General features: G+C 48.8%; 1 protein-coding gene and 1 pseudogene across 1 annotated transcript in view; both read right to left on the reverse strand.

Annotated features, from left to right (window-relative positions):
• The window catches only part of LOC146187320 (glutamate-gated chloride channel-like), an 83,772-nt gene that overhangs the window by 15,707 nt on the left and 41,300 nt on the right, over window positions 1-26,765 (reverse strand). The window contains exon 7 of the mRNA XM_084608190.1: window positions 1,633-2,048. Within this exon, the coding sequence (XP_084464316.1) occupies window positions 1,633-2,048 (416 nt within the window). The remainder of the gene's footprint in view (window positions 1-1,632; window positions 2,049-26,765) is intronic.
• Window positions 19,977-20,675, reverse strand: LOC146187321 (uncharacterized; annotated as a pseudogene).

Consider the following 26,765-nt stretch of genomic DNA (forward strand, 5'->3'; position numbering starts at 1 on the left):
CTGAACGCGCAACTACAACACTTCACCTCCTACCTAGCGCGCTGCGCTAAACGCGCCGCCACACTACTATCCTCTACAGCTCATAAAATGTAAACAACTTATTTTGAAAGCCAAATTGTATCCTCAGGAAAAGAGGATCACTGAGTAGATCGAATGTGCTTATTATCAATGCTAATAGGCCTAAGGGTGCACGTGCTGTTGATGCCCAAAAACCGCAAAGTGGACATCCTTGATTTACTGGTACTAAACTATGCAAATATCTTCATCGGACCTGTTTTCAAATGTCTTTGTGTATTGTTTGAAGAGCATATATCATGAAACGAGCATATTAATTTTGTCCTCTCTAAAATCTGACGTTTAACAGGCGTCCATTTTAAACTGCGATCCTGTCCACAAAAAGCATCATACATTTAACATATAAATCACTATTTCTTTCAAATATATAAACTACTGCCATTGTGTATGGGGTACTACCACTAACAGGGACATTACCGAACTTTACAGATTGCAGAAAAAGGCAGATGGAATAATCCTGAATGTTCCTTACGACAGCCACACAACTCATATCTTTCCAAGACTTAACCTAACATGCACGCCTGAAATCAACAGACCATATTTATCAAAGTGTTACGAGGCAGATAATAGAATAAATAGCAATGTTCTTGCCGACTACCTAAATTTGTGCTTTTTCACGTGTAATAAGCTGCATGATGCATTACTGCCGTATACATGTGCTTGTGCTGTGTTTCCATGCAGTAAACAGGACCACTGACCCCGTCAAACCACTTTTGAGGCTCTTTGCCTGCGGCGCCTCAGCGTCATTATTTGAAACCCGGCCATTCTAGAACTGGCTGTATCGTCTGTGCGGGAAGTAAAAAAAAAAAACGAGCAAGTGGCGATGCTTGTTTCAGGGCATATTCCGGTGCTTTTCCTTTATAGTGGCCCTAAGCCGCACGATCTTACGAAACTTGGACTCTCGATATGAAGCATCATCTCTAAGAATCCTTTTTTTTTTCAATTAGTATCTTTCCGTTCAAACCTTGTCTAGAAAATAAACCTTTGTTCAACTTTTTTTCGCCTGATTATTTCCAAACTTCAAAGAACCAATTTCCTCTTTTCTCTTCTTTCAGAACAGGTCCCTGAAAAGAAGGTATCTGTAATCGTACAAAGACAGCGGCCCCGACGCTTTGGAACGTATATAGATGTGCGGTGCGCCGCTTAAAACCAGATACCACCAAAAAGGGTGCCAAGTGGTGCTTTTTTCACCAGAATGCAGCCAAGGGCTATCCAAAGGTATCACTCAGTACTGATGTGTGGAGTCACAAAATAAGTGAGCATTACAAAACATTTTTTTTACCCTAGGCATAAAAAAAAACCGATAAGAATACAAAAAAAATATTTCAACAACAACTGTGTTTTTGTACAGCCATTGGCAGCATGCAGTCCCACGAGCCATTAGTCCGACTCCAAGTCAAGGCCGAACGGAGCTCAAAAGTCTCACTTGGCGTCCGCAGACGACTGGTTTTCGCAACATTACTTCAAAGTTTCAGATATTTCTTTTTTTCACTGTATATTAAAATGCGTTCGCCAAAATCGAGGCGCCGACTTGGATAGCAGGGACAGTTTACTCACAAGCAACTCGAGGGGCTGCGCCTTGCCGAAGCATTCATCGTTAGCCTTTGCCGTTTCTTGCGCGACTGGCTTGTCATTAGCGCATGAACGACAGCCAGCGAGTAGTTCGACCAGTGCTATGCCGATCCACACAGCCAGCACGAAGGAGAGGCTGACACCGGTCCACACGTCCGCCGCTTTGACGTAGGCCGTCTGCGGGAACTCGGAGCGCCGCAGCCTGGACAGTGTCGAGCAGGCAGCGACAAGCACCAGTGCGGGGGCAACCAGGCGCGTTCTCGTGGCACCACCGCTGTTTGCCAACCAGAGCGGGATCCAGGAGAGAACCACATACATGGCGCAAGGGATGAACAGCATAGCGTCGAGGCTGCGCGAAAGGCGCCGGAACCAGACGTCCAGCCGAAGGCAGGAGTAGTCGCCTGCAAAGACATTTTTGAACGATTAGTAGAGCTCGTGTCGTGAAGCCGCTCATATCATAAAGATTTCGCGGTGCAGATGTAAATAATGATGCGGGTGATTTTTGCTCATGGTTCGGATCCACAAATTACATTTTATCGGTCATTTCTTTCTCCCAATAAACATTGAGCTGAAAGCTGCAAATGACTGCTCCTATAAACCAGCTACCTCAACAGCACTTTACAACCTGTTCAAAACGCAAGCCTGAAATCCCGTACCTCTAAGCCGCTGCAAATGCAACATGAATACTTAAATCGCTGTCCGTAAGGCTCCAGGGCCCGCGAAGCAACTGATCACAAGTAAAGGGAGACCCATCTGAAAGAGGAAGGTCTTAAGACTCCATGGCTAGCGACAACCCGCATTTTTTAATTTGGACCTGGCAATGTTTATCGCTGGAAATCTGTCAAGTGAGGCTAGTCTAGCAGTGCATTTCAAAGTAGCGGGCATTAACCGGCTTAGATCTTAGTGAGGTTAGAAGGACAAATGAACCATATATTGTAATAAAGGGCGAACCCTTACTATGCATTCGAGGGTAAAGAGACAAATGGGGACTAGCCGTAGGATTCTGAGCCAGTAACATGTAGCTGGCAGCATAAAGCAGTCGCATAGAATTTCCGGGAGAGCGGCAAGCAGCGTTTTTTGGCTTATTAGAGATTCTAAGTTCAAGGCTGTGCAGGCCTACGTGCCTACACGTAGTCGTGCTGATCAGGTATTCGAAAGATTATATTACAGGTAGAATCAGCAATGGGTAAGATAAAAACCTACTGTATTATGCTGATAGACGACTTAAATAAAGGCTGAGACAGGGACGATGCAGGCTGGTGACCAGGCGGTCGGTAAATATAACGATGACTGTAAAAACAGATGGGGATATTTATTAGTTAATTTCGCAGAACTAAAGAATTCGGAAAACATTAATAGATTTATCAGCAAAAAGAAATACCGAAAGCCAAGTTGGAAAGCCAGAATGGCCAACCAAACAGAAGGAACCGACTGCATATCGAACTCAAACCCTGACGTGTTGCACAATATAGAGGTAATGGTGATGGTGCAGTGCAATGACCCAAGATAATAAAGCCTCGCATCAGTCTATATTTGAAGAGGTAACGAAACAAAGCAGTTAGGAAGGCGCCCATTATGAAATTAGCTGTAAGGGATTAGTAGTCGAATTAAACATTTGGCTGCGGAATATATTTTCAGCTATAAATGAAGAAGACGACCTTTGTGTAGGACCAATAATCGATCCTTTTAGAGTGGTGGTAATGTATTCAGTAGTATAGTTATGCAGGATACGGGTAAACTAACTGTGCAGACGAAAGATCTGATTACCTTGGTATACCGAAGCATGAAAGCCCTCATCCCGACGGACAGCATCGAAATGGCAGAGCTAGCAAGGATAATTAAGTCCACAAGTGACAAGCCTACTGGCGTTGAAAAGGAATCTGCGTATATGCAAGTATTACATCTATGCGCCGGAACACAAGCGGGTGATGTCGTTACCAATATGCACAAAATAGTCGATGTAGGTGAAGAGCTAAGTACTGATCTATACAATAGCCTACGTAATCTGTACGATATCGAGAAGTTGAGCAATTGATAACAATCTAACACTGCACGAGTAAAAAAAATATTAGCAAAGAAAGCTGTAGAAGGTATGAAAGGAGGGAACGCAGCTGAGGAATACCGGGTAACTTCAAACGTGTTGAAGGACTGTGTAGGCAAGGCGACGGAAGAGCTTTCCGCCCTCTATGTAAGATGTACGTCATATGATCTCAGTTCAGTTCAGTCGTTCAGTCGTGTCCGACTCTTCGTGACCCTATAGACCATGTCACGCCAAGCTTTCCGGTCTCTCACTATCTTCCTAACATCACATAACTTCATCTGCAGTGCCTCGAGGATGCCATCTAACCATCGCGTTCGCTGCCTATCCTTTCTCCGGCGACCCTCAACCTTTCCCGACATCAAATCTTTTCTCCAGCGAGTCTTCTCTTCTCATCAGATGACCAAAGTAGCTGAGCTTTAACTTTAGAATTTCACCCTCCAATGAGCAGTCAGGGTTTATGGTCGACAATATGGATTGATTTGATCTTCTGGCAGTCCAAGGAATTCTCAAGAGTCTTCGCCAGCACCACAATTCAAACGCGTCAATTCTTCGGCGGTCAGCCTTTTTTGCAGTCCAACTCTCGCATCCATACATCACAACTGGAAAGACCATAGCACAAGTTATACGGATCTTGGTTGGCAGACTAATGTCCCTGCTCTTTACTAGGCGGCCAAGACTAACCATTGCTCTCTTTCCCAGAAGCAGGCGTGTAGTAGTTGTTGATTTGATATTAGACTGAACTTTGTTACTACAACTTTGAACTTTAGGGGATTCGAATAAAAGATAAGAAATCACACGCGGACAAAAACTCTTTAACGGTAACAAAAACACTGGATATATTCAGCAAAGTTTACACGCGTCTTTCTCCGACTAAGGGTGCGTTCCACACTGTCTCGTCCCCTCTTCTCTCTCTCGGCCAGTCGTTCCCAGCAGCACTCGCACCCCGTACGTGCGCACAGCCTCCTCGTCGCCGGCCCAGGCCCCTCCTTCTCCTCAGCGGGCTGCCACGCCGACCCTTGTTTCCAATCGCGCGTTCCCCGGTCGTTCCGGGAAAGTGGACCATGCCGTCTTCGGTTTGTAACTTGAAACCTAGGAACGCGGTGACTTTTGCTGGCTGCTCTTTCGGGAGCAAGAGCTCGGCATTTCTTGTCTGCTTTGTGCTCAGATTTATGGCCCTTTTTCGTTTCTGAAGTCGAGCTACGGGATTGTCGGTTCTTCTTTTTCTTTATAAATTTTTACATCCCCCCCCCCAAAAAAAAATGAGTGCAACTCATTTTATGCGCGTTTCCAAGGGATAGAGGAGCGTAATCATCGAGTCAGTCCAATAGAATACATTCATTTGGTAATCAATTGCTCCTTGAAAGTAGGCGGCCATGCGTGATCCAATTACAGCCGCTATCAGCTCCAACCGAGGCAGCGACAAGGCCTTCAGAGGCGCCACGCGTGACCTGGAAAGGATGAGGTTGACGCTCACCGTTTAGTTGTCTTCTCCAGTGCGGAGGTAGGCACAGCACCCGTAGGCCGTCGGACTTGCGTCGCAAAAAATGCAGAGCTGCTCGGAAACGTGGTCGTTCTGTAGGATGCAACGTGGGAAGGAGAGTTATCTCAGATTGGCGAGGTCTAAACACCAACTTCTCCAGTCTGCTTCCAAGTCGCTCGGCAATTGGTCGTCCCACTCAATACCTCTCTCCCATAGGCTTTGAAAAAGGATCTTTGCTCGCACCACGAACGGTGCGACGAGTCTCAAGGGATCGAATATTCTTGCCGACGCCTGCAGCACCGCGCGCTTCGACGCAGCTCCGCTAGTTAATGAGCAGATCACACTGGCCAGGGATATTGCCACCTTGCCGTCAGCTGCATTCAATTCCATTCCATTCCCAGGATCTTTTGTTCACCGTTCGAAGGTGTAGTTTCGTCGTCCCCACACGCCGCGCGGACTGCATCGGAATTCGAGGACCATTTCCTTAAGCACATGCCGGCGTCGCTCAATATGTCGATGGCTTCAGTGGGCATTCTCAACGCCTCGTTTACTCTAGCCGCTCCCGCAACCAGATCGTCCACGTAAAGGGAGCCCTTCATGAGGCTCGCCGTTTTGGAAACTTCATTTGTCGTGCATTCCAGGTGGTGGAGGAGGGTAGCGGTCAGAAAATACGGGCTGGCTGTCGTACCGAACGGTACCCGAGTCATTCTCCATTCTTCGATATCCGGCAATGCTGACGGGTCAAGCGGCGGGCTACTGTACCAGAAGAACGGCAGGGCGTCTCTATCCTCAGGCCGCACGCTTATCTGCAGAAATGCTTTCTCGATGTCTGCTACGAGAGCGACCTTGTGTAGGCGGAACCGCAAGAGAATCTGCACCAAATCACTGACGAGGTTAGGTCCTTTTTCCAAGTGGTCGTTGAGTGACCGTTTCCTCGGAGCGTGTGATGATGCGTCGAACACGACACGCAGCTTCGTTGTAGTTGCCTCACTACGTACGACTGGCTGATGTGGCATGTGATAAGCTTTCCCAGACACTACTTCTTTGGTCACCTGCTCCACATGCCCTGCCTTGATGGCGTCGTCGTATTGCTCAACGAGTTCTGGATTGCGGCATAGTCGCTTTGTCAGGTTGTCGAGTCGCCGAATTGCCATATTTTTGTTGTCGTTGAGTTCTTTGGATGCGTATTTCCATGGCAAGGCAACTTCATAGCGCTGACCTTTCTTTTCCAACTTTACCTTGCTCAGTGCTCTTTCGTCGTGTGTCTCTGGGGAATCTTTTATGCCGATGGCGTCTAGTTCCCAGAAATTTGTGCAGCGTAGTGTGGACCTGGTCTGAAGTTTCCAAGCCTATTCTTAGTATGCAAACATTGTTTGCGGTTGCGAGGCTTGAAGTCACACTGAACGGTCCCTGAATCGTCCAACCAAGCTTTGTATTCACCGCTGCTAATCCTTCCTTTTCGTTGCGTCTTTGCACCTCTCCCGTTTGAAATTTCCAAAGGTGGTCGGCTCCAATTAGTAATCCAATACCTGGCACTGAAGACATGCCCGGATGGATCAGTCTGTCTGCGAGCAGTGCTCCTCGAACTTCCATCTTTTTCACAAAACTGTGATCTGCGGGCACCTGCCTGACGTCCTTGCATATGAAGGGCACCTCAATAGCCTCTATTGCTATTTCGTGATCTCCGTATTGGCTCCGAAGGGGAACTTCTACCAGCCGGCAGCTTTGGACTTCCGCGGCCGCAGCACCAAAGGTGTTTAGGTGGAAGTCAGCCTTTCCTAAAACCTCCAAATCAAGCGTTTTTAAGATATCTGCTCAAATGAACGTTTTTTGACTTCCACCGTTCATTACGCCCCGGATGTAGCCGTATTTGGTGCTCCCGAAAGCAAAGGCATGAGAAGTCTGCAGTGCCGTCTCTTGCGTTTCTACTGTTTTGGCTTCTGCATGCACATTAGTGGCGGTGACCTCTGTTGTCACGTCAGTTTTGATCGCTGCCCAATTGAGGTTACACATTGAGGCAGCGTGCCTTTTCTCGAAATTTCCGCATTTTATCTTTCGCCTGCAGTCTTTTGCTCAGTGTCCCCACCTTGTGCATCGAAAGCACCTTTTCGTCCTGGCAAGTTTTTCGATTTTTTCTTTGTTCGTCACTGCAGCCGTACAGATCTCTATGTCGTGCCTGTTCGAATCGCAAAATGCACATTTCTCTGTTTGGCCTGCTTGAGCATAAATAACCGCGGCACTCGGAGTCGGCTGCCTGGCGCGTTTGCCGAAGTTTTCCTTGTAAGAAGGCTTCTCAAAGGCGGGACCTTGCCTACATCGCTCTCGACACTCTGTTTCTACTAGCAGAAAATGTAGTACCTCCTCTAGCCTTCTCTCTGATCTGTCTGCTGCCTGCGTTGAGGCGGAGGACTGCTGCGCTGGTGACGCGGGACTACTATCGGGCGGCGACAATACATCTATCTTGGTCGCTCGGCTTGCCAGGCGGTGAAACTCCACCACCATGTCTCGCGGCAGCGCCGTTAGAATAATGTCGCAAAGCATGGCGCAATAGGCATTCTTGGTCACTCCGAGAGCCGTTAGCCCGCAAATGTAGGTTTGAACATGATCGTAGAGCCGCGGAGTCCTCTGACATCTTCTGATGACGACACGGGCGGTACCGTCCTTAATTCGGCAAGGTTTTCTTGTTCGATGAGCCCCTTGTCTCCGAAACGGCGCTGCAGTATCTGTATAGCGTCTTCATAGCAGGCCTCAGTCGCTTGTAACCCTTTAACTGCCGACGCAGCCGGCTCAGTGAGGAGGCTCTTTAAGTAATGAAATTTCTCCGCTTTGGACAAGGCCTGATTATCATGCACCGCTTCGCGGAAACATTCCCAAAACGACTGCCAGTTGGCAAGCTCACCATTGAAAGACTGGAGCTGCAGCTTCGGAAGCCTGATTGCAGTGAGTCTGGGCGTCGGCACGGACGTTTGCGTCGATTCGGCGTTCTGTTCAGACGCAGTCTGTTGTGAAGCGGCGATTCGAGCACTCAGTTGGCCGATGAGGTTTATGGCCCGGTCGTCGTATTGGACGCTTTCTGTAAACTCGGTCTCGAACGCTTCCTCCGGTAGGTAGTTCTCCAACTCTTCGTTGATCTTCCGCAGCTCATCATTGCTGACTTCCAGTCTGTGAAGCAGAGCTGTCAGCTGTTGGACGTTGGCTATCGGCAGTACTGTTGTGGCCTCGTTGATGATAATCGTGTTCTGCCCTCGTCGACTTCGCCTCTTCGCTTTGAGCTTTTCCATTTTGGTCCGTCGCGATCTTTTCAGATTTCGCCACTATCTTCTCATCCCGGGTTTCGGCACCATGTAGTAGTTGTTGATTTGATATTAGACTGAACTTTGTTACTACAACTTTGAACTTTAAAGGATTCGAATAAAAGTGAAGAAATCACACGGGGACAAAAACTCTGTATCAGTAACAAAAACACTGGATATATTCAGCAAAGTTTACACGCGTCTTTCTCCGACTAAGGGTGCGTTCCACACTGTCTCGTCCCCTCTTCTCTCTCTCGGCCAGTCGTTCCCAGCAGCACTCGCACCCCGTACGTGCGCACAGCCTCCTCGTCGCCGGCCCAGGCCCCTCCTTCTCCTCAGCGGGCTGCCACGCCGACCCTAGTTTCCAATCGCGCGTTCCCCGGTCGATCCGGGAAAGTGGACCATGCCGTTTTTGGTTTGTAACTTGAAACCTAGGAACGCGGTGACTTTTGCTGGCTGCTCTTTCGGGAGCAAGAGCTCGGCATTTCTTCTCTGCTTTGTGCTCAGATTTATGGCCCTTTTTCGTTTCTGAAGTCGAGCTACGCGATTGTCGGTTCTTCTTTTTCTTTATATATTCTTCACAAAACGTCATGGCTGCAGTCGCCTTCCGAGGTAATCTTGGAGCCCAAGAAGAGAAAATCTGTCACAGCTTCCACTTCTTGTCCCTTGATGCTCCAGGACTTGATAGGGCAAGACGCCATGATCTTTGTCTTTTTAATGTTCAGTTTAAGTCCACACTTCTCACTCTCTTCTTGTACGCGCAGCAGAAGTCTCTTGAGTTCCACTTCACTTTCTGCCATTAAAGTGGTATCATCCGCATATCTAAGGTTGTTAATACGTTTTCCAGCAACCTTCACTCCAGCTGAAGACTCGTCCAGACCGGCCATCCTCATGATGCACTCTGCATATAGGTTAAACAGGCAGGGTGACAGTATGGAGCCTTGCCTCACTCCTTTCTCAATCGGAAACCAATCAGTAAGACCATGCCCAGTTCTGACTGTGGCCTCTTGTCCTTCATACAGTTTCCTGAGGAGACAGATGAGGTGAATTGGAACTCCCATTTCTTGGAGAGCTTGCCACAATCTGCTGTGATCTACGCAGTGAAACGCTTTCGCATAATCAATAAAGCAGAAGTAGATGGGTTTTCGGAACTCTCTTGCTTTTTCCATGATCCAGCGAAGGTTGGCAATTTGGTCTCTAGTTCCTCTGCCCTTGCGAAACCCAGCTTGCACGTCCGGAAGCTCCCGATCCACATACTGCTGCAGCCTACCTTGGAGGATTTTCAACATCACCTTGCTAGCATGCGAAATAAGCGCGATCGTGCGGTAGTTGGAACAATCTTTGGCACTGCCTTTCTTTGGAATGGGGATGTAAACTGACCTCCTCCAATCCCGTGGCCACTGCAGGGTTGTCCAAATCTTCTGACATAATGTATGCAGAATGTTAACAGCGTCATGGTTGAGGTTTTGAAGCAACTCAGCTGGAATGCCATCAATTCCGCTGGCTTTGTTCTTAGCAAGGCTGGCTAAGGCACATTCAACTTCACTCTTCAGGATGCCTGGCTCGAGATCAGTAATCACAACCGTCTTATGTTGGGTTTGCACATTCGGGTCCTTCTTGTACAGATCGCCTGTGTATTCCTGCCACCTCTTCTTTATCTCAGAGGCTTCAGTGAGGTCCTTGCCTCGTTTGTCCTTTATCACGCCCAGCTTAGCACAGAAGCTTCCTTTGATATCTTTTATTGTCTTATACAGAGCTCTTGTGTTCCTTAATTGGCTGTCGTCCTCAACTGCTTGGCACTGTATGTTCAGGAAGGCATTCTTATCTCTCCTTGCTATTTTCTGAAAATCCGCATTGAGAACCTTGTATCTTTCTCTTTCCCCCCTAATTTTTGCCATCCTCCTTTCCTCAGGTATTTGCAAAGCCTCTTCAGATAACCAGTTTGCTTTCTTGCATTGCTTTTGCTTTGGAACTACCTTAGTAGCAACTTCTTGTATTATATCACGAAAATCAGTCCACATCTCTTCGGGCTCTCTGTCTTCTAGATCTAATTCTTGAAATTGATTCCTCACTTCCACAGCATATTCTAATGGAATTTGATCCGTCATATTATCTAGGCGTCCCCAAAATCTTGGAAGGAGGATGTCATCATCTTAATCCCTAAAAATCAGAACAATGAAGAGTAGAAAAATTACAGACCAAAGCACTCACTATTAGTCACGCACACACCAAATACTATTGTAATCGCTAATAAAGTCAGGGTAACCTTAGTCTTCAATGACAAAAAGGGTCAGAGATACTCTCTTAGCGGCTACACAACAATCGGTCATATTTGTACTATTAACTAGCAGCCAGTTATAGTGTTACAAGCAGCCTCTATAGATAGCATTTATAGGTTACGACAACCAATTTTAGATCCATGACATGAGAGTGTAACGCAAAACGACGAAACGCACCGAAAGGGTACACAACCCAGGCGCTGTGTTGTGTGCCCTTCAGTGTGTTTCGTCCTTTTGCACTACACTCTCATGTCACGGATCACCGTTACCGACTAGACCAATTTTCACCCTTGTAAACAATTTTAGTGTCCAAGCCTCCGCAGTCGTGCCGGCTTAGCGAAATAGATGAATCACGGAAATTAATCATTAAGAGGAGTCAGATTGAGACAGAAAGCATTTGGCGTGTACTATCGGATGATACCTGGAAGACTGACACCCTTCCCCACATGCTGGTATTAGGTTCATGCGTGAAAGCTAAGCAAAATCCCTCAAGATAAGTATATGTAGACAAAAGCCATTTAAATCATGATGCCATTGCCAGCTGCCGCTTCCACGCGGCCTTCACACTGCGATTTTAGCGAACTGAGCGGTCTTATTTACGCTCGTTGCCTCGAGACATGGCTTTGTCACTTTCTAGCACGATATGCGCCGGCATTTTTCCCGAGCTTTCGCACCGAAACACAACTGTTTCCATATCGTTCTAGAATTTTCCATGGTTCTTCGGTCGGTTATCTAGATAGTTGTTCACCGGCTTTAAATTGAGCGTTGCCGAATTGTCCGGATTTTTAGTTCCACGACCGACGAGCACACACTTTGCCATCGCCACCCAGTGAAGAATAAACATTTATGAGGGCTCTGTTCAGTAAAAAAGAGGAGGGCCCTAATAGCCCCCCCCTAAAGCACGCATGCACGCAAGTACACACAAAAATACACCACACACACACACACACACACACACACACACACACACACACACACACACACACACACACACACACACACACACACACACACACACACACACACACACACACACACACACACACACACACACACACACACACACACACACACACACACACACACACACACACACACACACACACACACACACACACACACACGCGCACACACCACCCTATCCACCCCATGTTAAGGCTGAATCGCATGCACGTGAAAACTCACGCGAACGCGAACGCGACGGCGGCACGCGTCGCGCGAAGCCTTCGCGCGCACAGAAATGCATGTGTCGCTTGGCTCGTCGCTCGGATCTGCCGAAATAGAAAATTTCGCTCGTTCACCCGGAAGTGAGCGTACGTCACTGCCGCTCATTTTGCACGCTTTCTTTATTTTGCTGTGTTGCATTGCGATTGTGCATTACTGCGTAAATGTTTCGCTTTGTACGAACAATGGTGAATACCCAAGGATTCAAAGAACGTATAATGGCAACCGCAACAAAAGAAACAAGGGTTCACGTGACTACTCGTACACACTACAGTGCAAGTTCACACACATTCCATACGGTTTGTTGTAAATACATTTTGCTTTGCATTGTTGTCGCAAAATAACTTGCAATCGTTATGACTGTTATTGCATTTGGAAGTAGTTTTGCGGTGTACTAAGCCACTATCCCAGCCACACAACCCATCGTAGAAGAACCTACACAGAGCGTCGTCGCCGTTTCGCTCGGTTCATGCTGTCGCGTGCATGCGTCTTCCCCAGTAGGCGACGGAGCGAACCATGATCGCTTGCGCCGCGCCGCCTTGTCGCGTCGCTCACGTTTTCGCTCACATACGTTTCCCGCTTTATTCTGTTTGGGACTTGACGCATTTTAGAACTGCCTGCAGAGAACACAAGCCACATTTACTTGGAATCTGCGGATTGTTTATGAACCTCGCCTCAGCATCAACTTTCCCGCCGAGTGCACGAACAGACCGGCGTCTAGACGAAGCTCCTCTATGAAATGAAAGGACACGCATCATCTTCCCTCAAAAATGAGAACGCGAATTCATGAAAAATAAATTCCTCGAGTGGTTATTTTCTTGTATAAATCGATACCACAGGACGAATGGCAGCATGTGAGCGCAGACGAAGTAGATATGGGTCTTGTTCATAAGATATTGGCAATTTCTTACCGTACATACACTGTCAGTCATCCAATGTATACCTTCGTGAATTCATCCAAGCTCGCCTAAGGCAGTGGCTCTAGGGAAACTGCAATATTATGTTCTATATGCTGATTTAAAGTGCAGCAAATGATGTGCATTACATCAAACGCTGTCGTTATGGGGGAGGCTAAATCTATTTGAAATGGTGGCACCTGTAGAAAATGACATAGGTACTTATCTAGCAAAAACTTAATGCTTCAACACTCTGAAATAATCATTATTGTAGGTTGACATTTTATTTAGATTATGTAGATTGTAAAAGGCAATATATTTACGTTTCGCACATAATTTTTACATTTAAGACAGAAGGAAGCACCTTTGCAAGTATCACACACATTTTTATTCTCAGTTTGCAGAATAAATTTAGATTTTGCATAATAGCGTATGCAGCTCGCTCCAAAGAGCAGCCGCAGCCGCTGTACACGGTGGTCGAAAAAAATAGGTTTGGCAGTGAAAATAGCGTGGGCACTAAGCTCCGCCTTCAAGCGTATTGTAGCACAGTGTATATGCACTTTCCTTTAAAATTTCCCGTATCTGCCGGGACTAGAATTCATATCCCTCTGATCACCTGCTGAGCGTTAACTACCCCACGCCGGGCATGTGAGAAGCATATCGTAATTCTTTCTGTCTTTATTGCCGGTCAACAATACATACATGCACAAAAATTACTAGCCTGCCTTTGGCATAAGCGATAAAACGTTTTCATTTTGATCAATGCATCGATCACATCCATCAACTGAGGCTGCTCAGACTGACTACAGAGAACATCTCTGAGAAATGTTACAGTTTTAATGAAGTTGTCCCGGACCGATCGCACGATATATTCTCCACGAGACCAGAAACTTGAAAAAAGGAAGGAAGTAATGTGGCGTCGGCTCCAGAAGCGTGCCTTCTTCAGCCCATCTAAACTAGCAAACATAAACCCAGTACAATATATCCAAATTGTAAAGACAGCAGCGAAATAGCCGGGTACGATCACATATTTTGGAGCCGCAAAAAAAAAAAAAAACGCCGCCACCTCTGGACCTACTACCAGTCCCTTCTCTAGAGCGGTGGGAGGCTATACTGGCCAGCTCAGACCCGTTGACGCAAGTTCCGGCTTCTGAGTGGGCTCATAAGGTCGCCCGAGAGCAATGGAATTAAGAACATCTAAGTTTAGTGCCCACAAATTGCTCGTTGCAGACAATAAATGTTTTGCAATCCAAAGTTTCGGCGTGCATAAATTTCATCCGCTTTTTACAGCATTTCGAAAAGCAGATCGTAAGTCTCCTTTTATAGCGTAAGGATGATAGTAGAATTGAAAATGACGTTGCAGTTTGTGGTAATGGTGACAATATAACGTTGACAATGACGCTGTTGTTCGTGATAATGATGATATTAGAAAATGACAATGACCGATCATCTAAAAGATGACGATATTGATCATTGTGCCGATGACAGCCCCGCCTCGGTGGTACCGCGGTTACAGCGCCTGACTACTGCGCCCAAGGATGCGGGATCAAGTTCCGACCGCGACGGCCGATTTTCGATGGAGACGAAAATCAAGGCGCCTGTGTCTTGTGCTGTCTAAGTGCTCGATAACGAACCCCAGGTGGGCGAAATTGATGGCGCCCTTCATTACGGCCTCCCTGATAGCCTCAGTCGCTTTAGGACGTTAAACCTCATGAAGAAACCGAAACGGTATCGACGATAATGACTATGGAGTTGATGAAAACACTTCTGTAAAGTATTTTTCGCCATTTCCATTCTTAAGCAGATTTAAGCTCAGTCGCATATATCTGCCTTTGTCTGCCTTTTCATTCTAAGTTTAAACAAGTGAATAAAGGTATTTGCGTTTCTATAAGAGTTTTCGAGCCTTTAGCTGACAGAGTTTTTTGAAGACATCTCCAACGTTGACCCGCCTGGAAATCTCGCCTCTCTGCTCACAGCATCGACGAATACTCAGGTGTCTGCCAGCTATGAGCAGTCATAATTTCTAACTAATAATTTATTATTTTTTGTCACAGCTCTCACTGCTTGCGCTCTGATTAATAACACATGTACAGCTTACTTCAACAGCCGTAATGACAGATATTACTCGGTTCACGAGCTGGTAGGAGCCGGCTCCTAACTGAAAGCCAGCTACAACCCGTTTGATTCCATTTTTCCGCCAGCTGGGATACGCATACTTCCAACTGGTGAGCACCTGTAAGACGTTAATGCCAGTTGAGTACCAGCTGGAACCAGTTGAAGCCGTCTGAAAACATTTAGAACCTACTAAAACCATTTTGATTTTTTTTCTCAGCGATTTGAGCGAGTAAAAAGTTTTGTACTTAGACTGCCAAAACATGTGGCCGGATTTGGGATTAGGTAACCTTACCGTTCAATGAAAAGCTCTTGAAGCATCTGACATTGGGATACAAAAGCTCTATTTTTATTCGCTGAATATCAGGAAGACGATTTGACTATTTTTCGCACCAAACCTCGAAATGCGCAATTTTTTTTTTCGCTTCCGGGGGGACCCTGAAAACGGAGGACACTTTCAATCCTGGCAAATTCGACCCTGTTGGCGTATCCGAATTGCTTAATTTGTATTGTCAAGACTGCCAAATAACGAGTTTATTTAAGGGTATGGGATAGCGCTTCTTCTGAATGACGAATGCCAACATAAAAAACGCCACAACTAGCTATTCGATTAGCGGCGGCTACGGAGGTGCATATCAACGCTACAGTCGTCTACGTAGCGGCAGGAAAAAGCCCCACTTCCCAGCCGGGAAGCCAGGCTTTGTGGTCACCGTTGCTGACGCATGCCTTGGGTGACACAGTGATGCGCTCTATTTTATTGGTAACGCGGTTCAGCGTGTGGCCGTGTTACGCTGGGCCGGATGATTACCAGACGGAGGCTCCCCCCCCCCCCTCCGCGGTGTGGAGAGGCCTGAGGGCTTGTAAAAATCTGTGCAGCGTACTCGATGAGCATGGCGTGTAGTGACAGAAGCAGGCTGCGAAGTCGGGGTTCGTGGATAGACGCCGGTGCGCGCGCTGGTATTTCCTGGTTCAGCGAAATCGATGTAGGCTGACTTCAACCGATCAACAGAAACGCGGACGTCGTTCGCGTTAACGCGCACGGCGAAGATTTTGTCGTTGCGATGAAGAACTGGCTAGGGTCCGCGTAAGGTAGCTGGAAAGAATGCTGGAAGTCCTTCAAGATGAAAGGGGCCATGTTACAGCGCTGAGCTTCAGGTGACGGGCGAAGGGGAGCGATGATGCGTCGGACCTAGCTAATAAATCGGTGGGATCTGGCGTTGCGGTGTTGGATAGCGGTGCAGCAAGAAATTCGCCTGCAAAGGTAGAGTGGTTCCCCGTAGATGAGCTCTGCAGGTGCAGTCTGAATGTCCGGCTTGAAGGTGGCGCGAAGTCCTAGGGTGGCGGCTGGGACGGCTTCGAGCCAGGTTGAGTCCTGGTGGAACATGGCTGCTTTGAACTGTCGGTAGAAACGCTCGATCATCCCGTCGGGGCTGGGGTAGTAGCTGGTTGTCCTTGAGCGCTCCAACCCGATGGTCAGCTCGAGGAGCATGAAAAGGTGCAATTAGAAGTATCTTTCTTGGTCAGTGGTGGCGCGGCGAGAGTGCCCGAAAGCGTGTAATCCAGCTGGCGCAGAAGGCCGAGGCGACGTCTTCCGCGGTGATTCCCTCCAAGTGCAATGCCTCAGGCCATCGAGTATACCGATCTATGGCGAAGAGGCAGAGCCCTATGATATCAATGTGGACTTGTTTAAACAAACCAGAGGGCTGGTGGAATACTCCGAGCGGTAAAGTAACATGACCGCTGATTTTAGCGTGCGGGTATTGAATGCAGAATCGCGCCCAGGTGCGGCAATCCCGCTGCATGGAAGGCCGGACATAGCGGTCGGCCACGAGGCGTGTAGAGGCTCGTATGCCGGGATGACTGGGATTATGCAGCTCATGAAGAGGCCACAGCGATAGGGAAGGGGCACGTAAGGCTTGCTTCATGCTGTTTGCATGTCGCACTAGATAGTCGTTGTCGATCAAGGCATGGAGACGTGTTGCAGCTTTAGGGAGGACACACTCTGAAGACGTTCGTGAAGTTCGATGTCCGTAGTCTGAGTCTCGGTGAGGACGTCAACTGTCGTCTGCGAAGAGCTGACAGGTGCCACATGGGAAAGCACGTCGGCGACCACATTGTCCTTCCTACTGACATGTTCGATGTCGGTGGTAAACTGGGCAATGAACGATAACTGGTTCTGCTCGACCGGATGCTTGTCGCGGCGTTGGGAGAAGGTGTAGGTCAGAGATTTGTGGTTGGTGTAGGTAGTGCAGTGCTGCGCTTCAGGAATGTGGCAAAAGTGTTGAACTATTTGTATATCGCCAGGTGCTTTCTGTCGAAAGTTGGCCGCAGAAGGGGTCGTTTTCCGAGCTGAGAGGTCCTTGAAGAAGAACGCCAAGGGGTGGCAGATGTTGTCTTAGAGGTGTCAAGAGTCCCAATGGAGCGTCTGGCACGGGATGGGAGAGACGTGTGGCGATCCAGAGAGCAGCTTTGCATTCTTCAAAAAGTTGCGTTAAAGCCGGTGTACACGCGATTGGTTGGTTTCTCGCCGACCCGCCAAGGCATCATGGAGGGTAGCCTGGTACTCGGCTGCGTGTGGCAAGAAAGGCCTGTAAAAGATCAGCATGCCGAGCAAAGGGCAAAGTTCTTTAGCGGTGGTGAGTTAGGGATAATATTTCAGGTCTCAGGTGCGTTGAGGCAAAGGTCGAGTTCGCTGTGATGAAACTTCAATGCTGAAGAATTTGACGATAGAAGCGCCCAGCGTGTTCTTTGGTACATTGACCAGTAGGCCATGGTCATCGAGGCATTGGAAAAGTAGACGAAGGTGCGTGTGGCGTTCGTCGGCGTTACGCAAAAAGACCAATATGCCGTCAAGATAGACGAAGCAGAAGTCGAGGCTGCGGATGACTTCGTCGATGATGACGCGTTGAATGATTTGCCCAGAGTTCCTAACGCCAAAGCTCATGAAGGGAAACTCGCGCAAGCGAAAGGGGTAATGATTGCAATTCTTGGGACATATGTCGGGGTTGACGGGTATCTGCGTGTAGGCCTTCACTACATCTAGCACGGAGAAAATGTGGCAAACATAAAAGCTATGGGCAAATTCCTGTATGTAGTGAACGGGGCACCTGTCCTTAATGGTGCGGGCGTTGAGGGCACAGTACTCCCTATTGGGCCGCCCGCCTTGGGTCTTCTTTAGAACATGGGATGTCGGAACGGGGGGCGATACTCTCACGCAGCATGGCCGCGAACTCTGCTTTGGCTATGCGCATGCGGTCTGGGGCAAGGTGACGGGCGCGGCAGGAAATGGGGAGGCCTGGGGTGGTCGGGATGTGTGCCCAGTGGTGTGCTGCACTCCCCGTGGCAACCCGCTAGAGCGAGTCAAACCGGGAAATTCGGCGAGGATGGCCTGGTACGGTGAATGATTTCCATCACCGAGTACTTTGATGCTTGGCTGGTAGGTAATGATCAGTTGTCTTGGCGAAGAAAATCCTGTTGTTGCGTCGATGAGACGACCGTGGCGGCAGTCCGGAAGGACGTCGTAGTGCACCACAAAAACTGAGCCGATGACTGGCTCGATAACGTCAGCGATGACAAATTCTAGTGAAAGCCACGGCATGCAGGTGGAGCGAACCATTAGTCTTGATTGTGGGGGATGAAGATGCGATGTCCTCCAGGTTGGCAGCTAGTAGCCGTGTCTACGAGCTGCCGTTGGCGTTTCATTTATGCCCAGTGGAGCAGGGTAGTCGATATTGGCATGCTCTGTCCCCTGTCACGAAATCGGTGCACATTTTAATTAAGCCGGCGCGGCGCGATGCCCGCGCGGCGTCGCATTGGAAGGTTCGAAGAACACATCCTTCCCCGCGCGAGAGAGCGCGTAAATTTGTACGCGTCGCCGGCGCCCTCTTTCTCATCACACGGCGATGACGGTGACTCATCAGTCTGGAAGATGCGAAAGGTCTCCAGAAATTTCTACGGGTCCTGGCCAGCGGCTCGACGGGAGGAAAAGGGAGCGCTCTAACCAGCGAAGCTAAGTGTGTGCGCGCGCTAGCGTTAGCGCGCTTTAACAGACAGAGGCAGCGCGCCCTATTTATGGAGGCCGCGCCGCTTGTGTAGTCAGTCAGTCAGTGATTGCGGCGTGTTCGCTAGTGCTTCGGCTGGACTCCCGGGGATCCCCCGCTGATGGAAAGACCCCAGACCAGCGAGAGAGCGGCGCTCGTCTTGCATGGCGGCCACATCGTGACTCTCGAGGCGTCGGACTGCAACAGTGCCCGGTGAACAATTTGGTGTTTCTTTATGTGACTCTCTCATGTTTGATCCGCGTTGTAAAGCCTCTGTGTTATTAAATACCTATGTAGTTGCATGCTTAGCGTTCGATTTTCAGTGAACCTCTCGTTTGTGCAGTTTTAGTCTTTGTGTATTCCTCTGTATCATCTCTTGCTGTGTATAAAGTGTGTTTTGTTTGTTATTTCTCACTCAGACCCTTACTCTGGCTTGAATCGGCGAAAGATGGGCACCAAACGGCCACCTTTTTCTGTCACTACAAGGTAGTTGAATTCCGGCTGAGCTTACCACGCAGGTAGAGAGCATATCCTTTGCGACCGGAACAGCTACCCCCCCTCACTCTAAGGGTGTCTGGGAGTATGCGCACCGTTAAGGGCGCATCGTTAATAATCCTTCTAATTATTAACGGATGACATCCCCGAAGCGTCCATGGTAGTAGCGCCGGTCTTCATCACCAGGCTGCTGTGGCGGCGTTGTGTTAAGGTCACGGGTTTGCGGTTGGCGCGTCGGCAAGTGCTGATCCATGCGTCTCTAAGGGAGTTAAGCTGTCGATTTATATTGTCGATACGGCGAGAAAGCTCTGTGGTGATCAGCGGTGCGGCCACAGCCTGGACGGTGGGAGACAATTACGGCAACGAAACCTCGATGACGCACGCAATCAGTGATCCCGGCAAGTTGGTCGAAAGGTAGCGTAAGCTGAGCGTGCAGGATTTTCTTGACATGCGGTAGAATTCCTTGAAGCTAAAGTGCTCGCAGAAAGGAATCCTGGACTTTCATGTTACCCGCGAAAGCACGCATGTGACGCGGGAGCTGCGAAGGCTTGCTCTCGGCACGTTCTGCGGACTTTAATTGTCGCACCTCCTGGTCTTCTGAGAGTGACAGGCGGCGGATGAGTTCGGTTTTGAGGTGTTCGTAAAGGTTGGCTGTTGGTGGGTTGGCAAGGATGTCAAGGACCTTTTTGGCGTAGCGAGCATCGAGGTGGGCGACGACATAATCGTAGTGGGTCCGGTCTTACGTAATGTGTTCGAGGTAGAACTGGGCCTCGACTTAGGCAACCATACCTTAGGCGAGTCAGACCAAAACGGCGGAAGCTTGACAGCGACATGTCAGACGTTGTGCGAGGCAGCTTACGGGTTGCCGTTTTCCGGGGTTCTGATGTTCTCTGTGGAGCCGCCTGCATACTGCTTTACGGAAGCGTTTAGTCGTAGTCCCGATCCTGAAGCTGTTGCTCTTGCTCGTCCACAGCGATGCGTTTTTGTCGGTTGTCCAGGTCCAAAGATGTGGGATCTCGTTTCTGCTGAAGGACGAATACAAACAAAATCGTAACAGCTGTTTATTCGATTAGCGGCGCCAGCGGATGACCGTACCAACGGTATGCCCGTCTCAGTAGCCGAAGGGAAAAGCCCGCTTACCAGCCGGGCAGCCTATTTTCGCAGCCATCGTCGCTGATGCATGCCTCGGGTGACACAGCGGTTGTGCTGTGGTTTATCGGTAACACAGTTCAGCGTGTGACCGTGTTACGCCGGGCTGGAAGATAACCAGACCGAGGCTGCATGGACATATGCGCAGAGTGTGTCGCCACAAGATCATTTGCAGCGTCCTCCTGGGTTGCCTTTAGCATTGCCATCCCGACGTGACAATATAAATTACGTCCCCGAGGTACTAATTGTTAGGCTAAGGTGGAGGCTAACAAGAGGGTTAAACTCAAAGCGGAGAGCTAAAATTATAACTGAAACTTTGTGATAGAAAGCCTGCTGAACGGGTTGGAAAACAAAAGCGATTTAGCGATGTTATGGTTGATATGAAGAATAAAGGGACAATTGCGGTTCTTGCGGAGCAAAGGATGACAAATTGTCCCCCTGGGTGACACCATTTATTCCAACAGAAGCAGAAGTACACTAAACAGACGTCTCGTACATCGCTTTGAGCGTCTTCCGAACACGGCGGCTACCTCATCCTGCGATGACCTGGCCCTTTTGCATCAGGGCTCCCATCCCACGACCGTAACTCAGATCGCCCGGAGAGAACTCGAGACCCTAACTCCTGCACCATTCCCATCTCCGCTGCCCGACACCGTGGCCATAATAAAGGCCGTTGTCCGCCAGGAACTTGCCAACGTCGGCCCCTCATCTGGCTCCGTACCTCCCCGCCACCATCGCACTCTGTTCATTTTGTGGCTGCTACAACCGCCAGCACAGCCTCCCCACGTCTCTACCTTGGTCACAATCCTGCAGAGTGGCGTACCTCAGACGACAGGCCAATCTGCTTCATTTGCTGTCGAGCAGGCCACACTTCGCGGTATTGCCGTAGCCATACCTTCCACACCAGTCGCTCCTATTACAACGCTGACCGTCGGTATTACTATGGACCTGGACGCTTCGCTGTCCCACCAGAGGACCCCCGCACCACCTATGATTAAGGCTCCTCCATTTTTTAAAGGTAGCGACAGGTATTGATCCAGCCGGCGCTCCCTCCGATAGGCCGGTTGGCTGCAAGTGACCTCCTCGCCGCCAAGCTCCGCCCAAAGGGTCCAGCGGGGCTCGCTGCGCCGCTGAAATGCACGGCGATCTGCGCTTGCCAGCGAGATATTGGCCGATTAGTTAAGCAAAAAGTACTTCACAAGCCTCTATTGCTTTTTGGGAGTGTATGTGCAGTACTTAGTGCTTAAGCGGACGCAAGAGTTACATCTCTGAACTTAAATTTTGAAGCACACGCGTGACATGCGGCTGCGCCGAGCTTCCGTGCTTTCGTCTGCCGGAACCGTGCGGAGGATGCGAAACAGTCATTTTCCATTCCTCGCGGTGACGATAATAGAAACAGAAGGAAGCTATGACCTCATGAGATCGGGCGTAAGAATTTTAAGGCCACGAAAAACGCCCGACTATGCGAAATGATTTCTGTCTGCTTAAAAAGCCGTTCGCTTGCCCGGCATGGCCTTTGTTTGGGCACATGCTATTTCATGAGCAAAATATCAAGAGCGCTATGACTATGTCGCTATTACTTGTACTGTGGATGCCTAGTGAAAAGTCACTGCCGTGTCGCACCCCCTTACTTTCACCGAACCGATCAAGACTGCAAATAACGCGTGGAATCAATGGTGTCAAAATGCTCAGAATGAAAATGCAATGCTTGATAATGCTTGTTATGAAAATTTAGACCGTGAATTGATCATTTGATTGATATAAATGAAAAATGAAACAGTGGAAAAACGGAAGGGTGCAAAATGTGTCAAAATGATCGAAATAAAAAGTCAATATTCGCCTATGCTAAATATCGGTGTATAAATATTAAAAAACAAAAACAAAGATTTGTTCCATATAAAGTGTAAAATCAACCATGTGTGTGTGAAACGCTATTGAGCCATTGTTTTAGCGCAGGGACTCGTCAAGTTTCAAGAGGCGGCATCCAAGCTCACTGGTACACATTATTGCCCGGCAGGCTAAGGAAAACAATATAAAGCAAATTAAGAATATAAAAGTGAGAAAACGTTATCCGTGAGCTTTGTATCGCATCAAACCCGATTTTATTTTTACTTGTTGGACGATATACATTCGTTGGTAATGTACAGCTGCAGAGAAATTGACTTTTTCTCCAAAATAAATCTATTGGTATCTTTGTAAACGAAATAAACTCGAGCCAAAAAAATGTTGAAAACTGAGTATACCCAAACACTTACAAACGCAATGACGCCCATATTACATTAGAGCTCTGTGCGCAACGACGTTCCCAAAAGTTGCAGAAAGCTCGCGGTCTACTTATTTTTTAGTAAGGAAACGAGTCCAATAAGTTTACTGAAATATCGTTTCTACTTCAAGTTCGCTACTAATTTCAAAGCATAATAATGAATACTTTTCTAACCGTTGTACTGATGCGAATGGTTCAGTAAATGGGCTGGCTTGTTTAACGCCCGCGTTTTTTTTTTTGGCGTTTATGCTGCACACGCATATTTAAGTTATTATTCCTGTCTTTTGAAGCTTCTTAAGCAGGATAGGACACAAATCTGCTGAATTAACCGGTTTATGTGTGCACCAAACGCGGCTTAATGAGCACGAAGTATGCACGAAAGAGTGCGGTGCGTCGTCTGCTAGCGCTTTCCCCTGGACCCCTCGAGAGGGCGCTCGAGTAGTTGTTGCTACCTTTAAAAACGTGGAGGAGCCTTACCTATGATTGCCCTGGACACTTTCCTCCTCAACCAGATGAGCCTCGCAACGAAACCATCCCAACTGCTCGTCGCTCTAGCCGATCTCCATCTCCCAGGGCTCGCCGGTCCCGTTCACCGGTACCTCGTCGCGGCTCCTCCCCATCATACGCCAGAACCTACTCGGGAAACCAGCAAATACAGTGCCGGGAACTGATGCTGCATCACCGAACCGGACTGCCAACTCCCAGCCCCACTTTCTAGGATAGGTGATGCCCTCGACTGCTTGCACGGTGCAAGTTATTTCTCTTCGATTGATCTTCGTTCCGGTCATTGGCACATCGCGGTTCACGAACAGGAACGAGAGAAGACCGCCTTCGTCGCTCCCGATGGCCTGTACCAATTAAAGGTGATGCCTTTTGGCCTGTGAAATGCGCCCGCTTCATTTCAAGCGTATTGTCACGTAGTGGTGACAAGGCCGTACACGCCAAAAGAAGACACAGGCGTAATGGTACTGAAATAACTATTTATTGCGGCTGACTTGCGCCCGCAGAAGAACTAAGCAACTCGGCGGCGGCGATAGCAATAAACGTGCTCGTCGGTCGTCGAACAAAGAATGCCCGTCACACTCGTCAACGCTGCATTTAAAGGCTGCTCAGAACAATCTAGATAACGTCGCAAACAGCTGCCAGCACAAGCTGGAACATTGTAGAAAGACATACGAGTGTCCAGAATCTTAGGGACAGATCTCGGTGCATCTTGCGCTACAACGAAACTGATAAAGGTGTGACTCGCGACATCGAGCATTAACAAACAAAGATTGCGGAACTGATACGCGATCCAGAATCAGAGTGATAAGGCCGTATGGCGGCCGCTGTTAAAAAAAAAAACAGTTTTGAAGGTTTCGCGGCATTACTCCCCCTTAAAAAAACATCGCCTCGATGTTCCAAAACAAAGCAAGTTAAAAATAAACACTGCAAAGTTTAAACACCACAGATTCTTTAACGCGTGTAATGTGGCTTCATTCGTACAACAAGTACAATTTCTGAGCGTGCGCGTCGCCGTTGCGATGCTGACGTTCCGTCGGGAATGACTTCATAATCCAGTGGTCCGACGCAGCGAATGATTTTGTATGGCCCAAAGTATCGACTCAACAACTTTTCACTTAGTCCGCGACGGCGAATTGGTGTCCAAATCCACACTTGGTCTCCTGGGTTGTACTCTGCGTGGGGTCGTCGTAAGTTATATCGTCGGCTGTCGATGCGCTGTTGGTCTTTAATACGCAGACGTGCGAGTCGTCGGGCTTCCTCTGCACGCTGCAGATAGGCGGCGACGTCAAGGTTGTCCTCATTGGTAACATGCGGCAACATTGCGTCGAGCGTCGTCGCGGGCTCCCTGCCGTACACAAGCTTGAACGGGGTCGTTCTGGTCGTCTCCTCGACTGCCGTGCTATACGCGAAGATCACGTATGGCAAGATGGCGTCCCGGGTCTTGTGTTCGGCATCGACGTACATGGCGATCATGTCCGCGATCGTTTTGTTTAGGCGCTCCGTAAGGCCATTGGTCTGGGGATGGTACACAGTTGTTCGTCGATGGCTTGTATAACTGTATTCCAGGATGGCTTGCGTCAACTCTGCCGTAAACGCCGTTCCCCTGTCCGTGATGAGCACTTCTGGGGCGCCGTGTCGCAAAAGAATTTGTTCGACAAAAAATTTGGCGCCTTCTGCCGCGGCACCATTTGGTAGCGCTTTTGCTTCGGCGTAATGGATAAGGTAGTCAGTGACCACAATGATCCACTTGTTACCCATAGACGAAGCTGGAAAGGGGCCGAGGAGATCCATTCCAATTTGTTGTAAGGGCAGGTCTGGGGGCGGAATCGGGCTTAGTAGTCCTGCTGGTATGATAGGCGGCGCGTCTTGCGTCGTTGGCACTCACGACATGTCTTCACGTAGTGGGCAACTTTGGCAGGCAGTCGCGGCCAGTAGAACTTCTCCTGGATTCGACGCAGCGTGCATGCAAATCTGAAATAGCCTGCTGTGGGCTCCATCATGCAACGCCTGCATAATTTCCTGCCGGAGGTTTTTAGGCACTACAAGAAGTTGCGCAGTCCTGGTGGATGCGAAGTTCTTCACGAGGGGCCATTGCACTGCGAACGCAGATAAATGTCGTCTGAACACAAAAGGAGGGGAAGCGGTCTTTCCTTCTAAGTAATCGGCTAGCGCTTTCAGCTCATGGTCTGATCGCTGTTGTTCTGAGACATTGCTGGCGCTTACCGGTCCCAAAAAGGCATCGTCGTCATCGTCCTTCGGGGGGGCGTCGAGGGGAGCGCGTGATAAGCAGTCTGCGTCGCAGTGCTTCCGACCCAACTTATAGACTACAGTCAAGTCGAATTCTTGAAGTCGTAGGCTCCACCTGGCAAGGCGGCCGGAGGGATCTTTCACATTAGCCAGCCAGCAGAGCGCGTGATGGTCGCTTACCACCTTGAATGGTCGGCCGTATAGGTATGGAAGGGACTTAGAAGTGGCCCAGATGATCGCGAGGCACTCCTTCTCGGTCGTCGAGTAATTGACTTCGGCTTTTGTGAGGAACCTGCTCGTGTAGGCGATTACTTTCTCCTGTCCGGCACACTTCTGGACAAGAACGGCTCCTACGCCCACACTGCTCGCGTCGGTGTAAATTTCGGTGTCGGCGTTTTCATCAAAGTAGCCAAGTACAGGAGGGCATTGCAGGCGGTGCTTAAGTTCGCCGAAGGCTTCTGCTTGCGAGGCTTTCCATTTAAAAGGTACGTCAGCCTTTGTAAGCTGCGTCAACGGTTCGGCGATGCGCGAAAGGTTTCTGACAAATCGTCGATACAAAGCGCACAACCCAAGGAATCGGTGCACAGCTTTCTTGTCGACAGGCGGTGGGAATTGTGCGATTGCAGTTGTTTTCTCCGGGTCTGGGCGAACACCATCCTTACTAACGATGTGACCTAGGAAATGCAGTTCTTCGTAGGCGAAGTAACACTTCTCTGCTTCTAGCGTTAGCCCCGATGACTTGATGGCTTCCAGCACTGTCTGCAGTCGTTTTAGGTGATCTTCAATGTTTGATGAGAAGACAACAACGTCAATATACCAAACAAATGTGCCACTTCAAGCCTGCCAGGACTGTGGCCATTACTCGTTGAAATGTGGCTGGTGCTGAGCACAGACCAAATGGCATCGCCTTGAACTCAAAAAGACCGTCCGCTGTCATAAATGCGGTCTTCTGGCGATCTATTTCGTCGACCTCAATTTGCCAATATCCGCTCTTCAGATCCATCGATGAGAAGTACCTTGCATTGCAGAGCCGGTCGAGAGTTTCGTCGATGTGGGGAAGTGGGTAGTCATCCTTATTAGTAATGCTATTCAAGC

This window comes from Amblyomma maculatum, chromosome 6 (assembly GCF_055883805.1).
Source record: "Amblyomma maculatum isolate TAMU_Amacu chromosome 6, ASM5588380v1, whole genome shotgun sequence".
NCBI classification, from domain to species: domain Eukaryota; kingdom Metazoa; phylum Arthropoda; class Arachnida; order Ixodida; family Ixodidae; genus Amblyomma; species Amblyomma maculatum.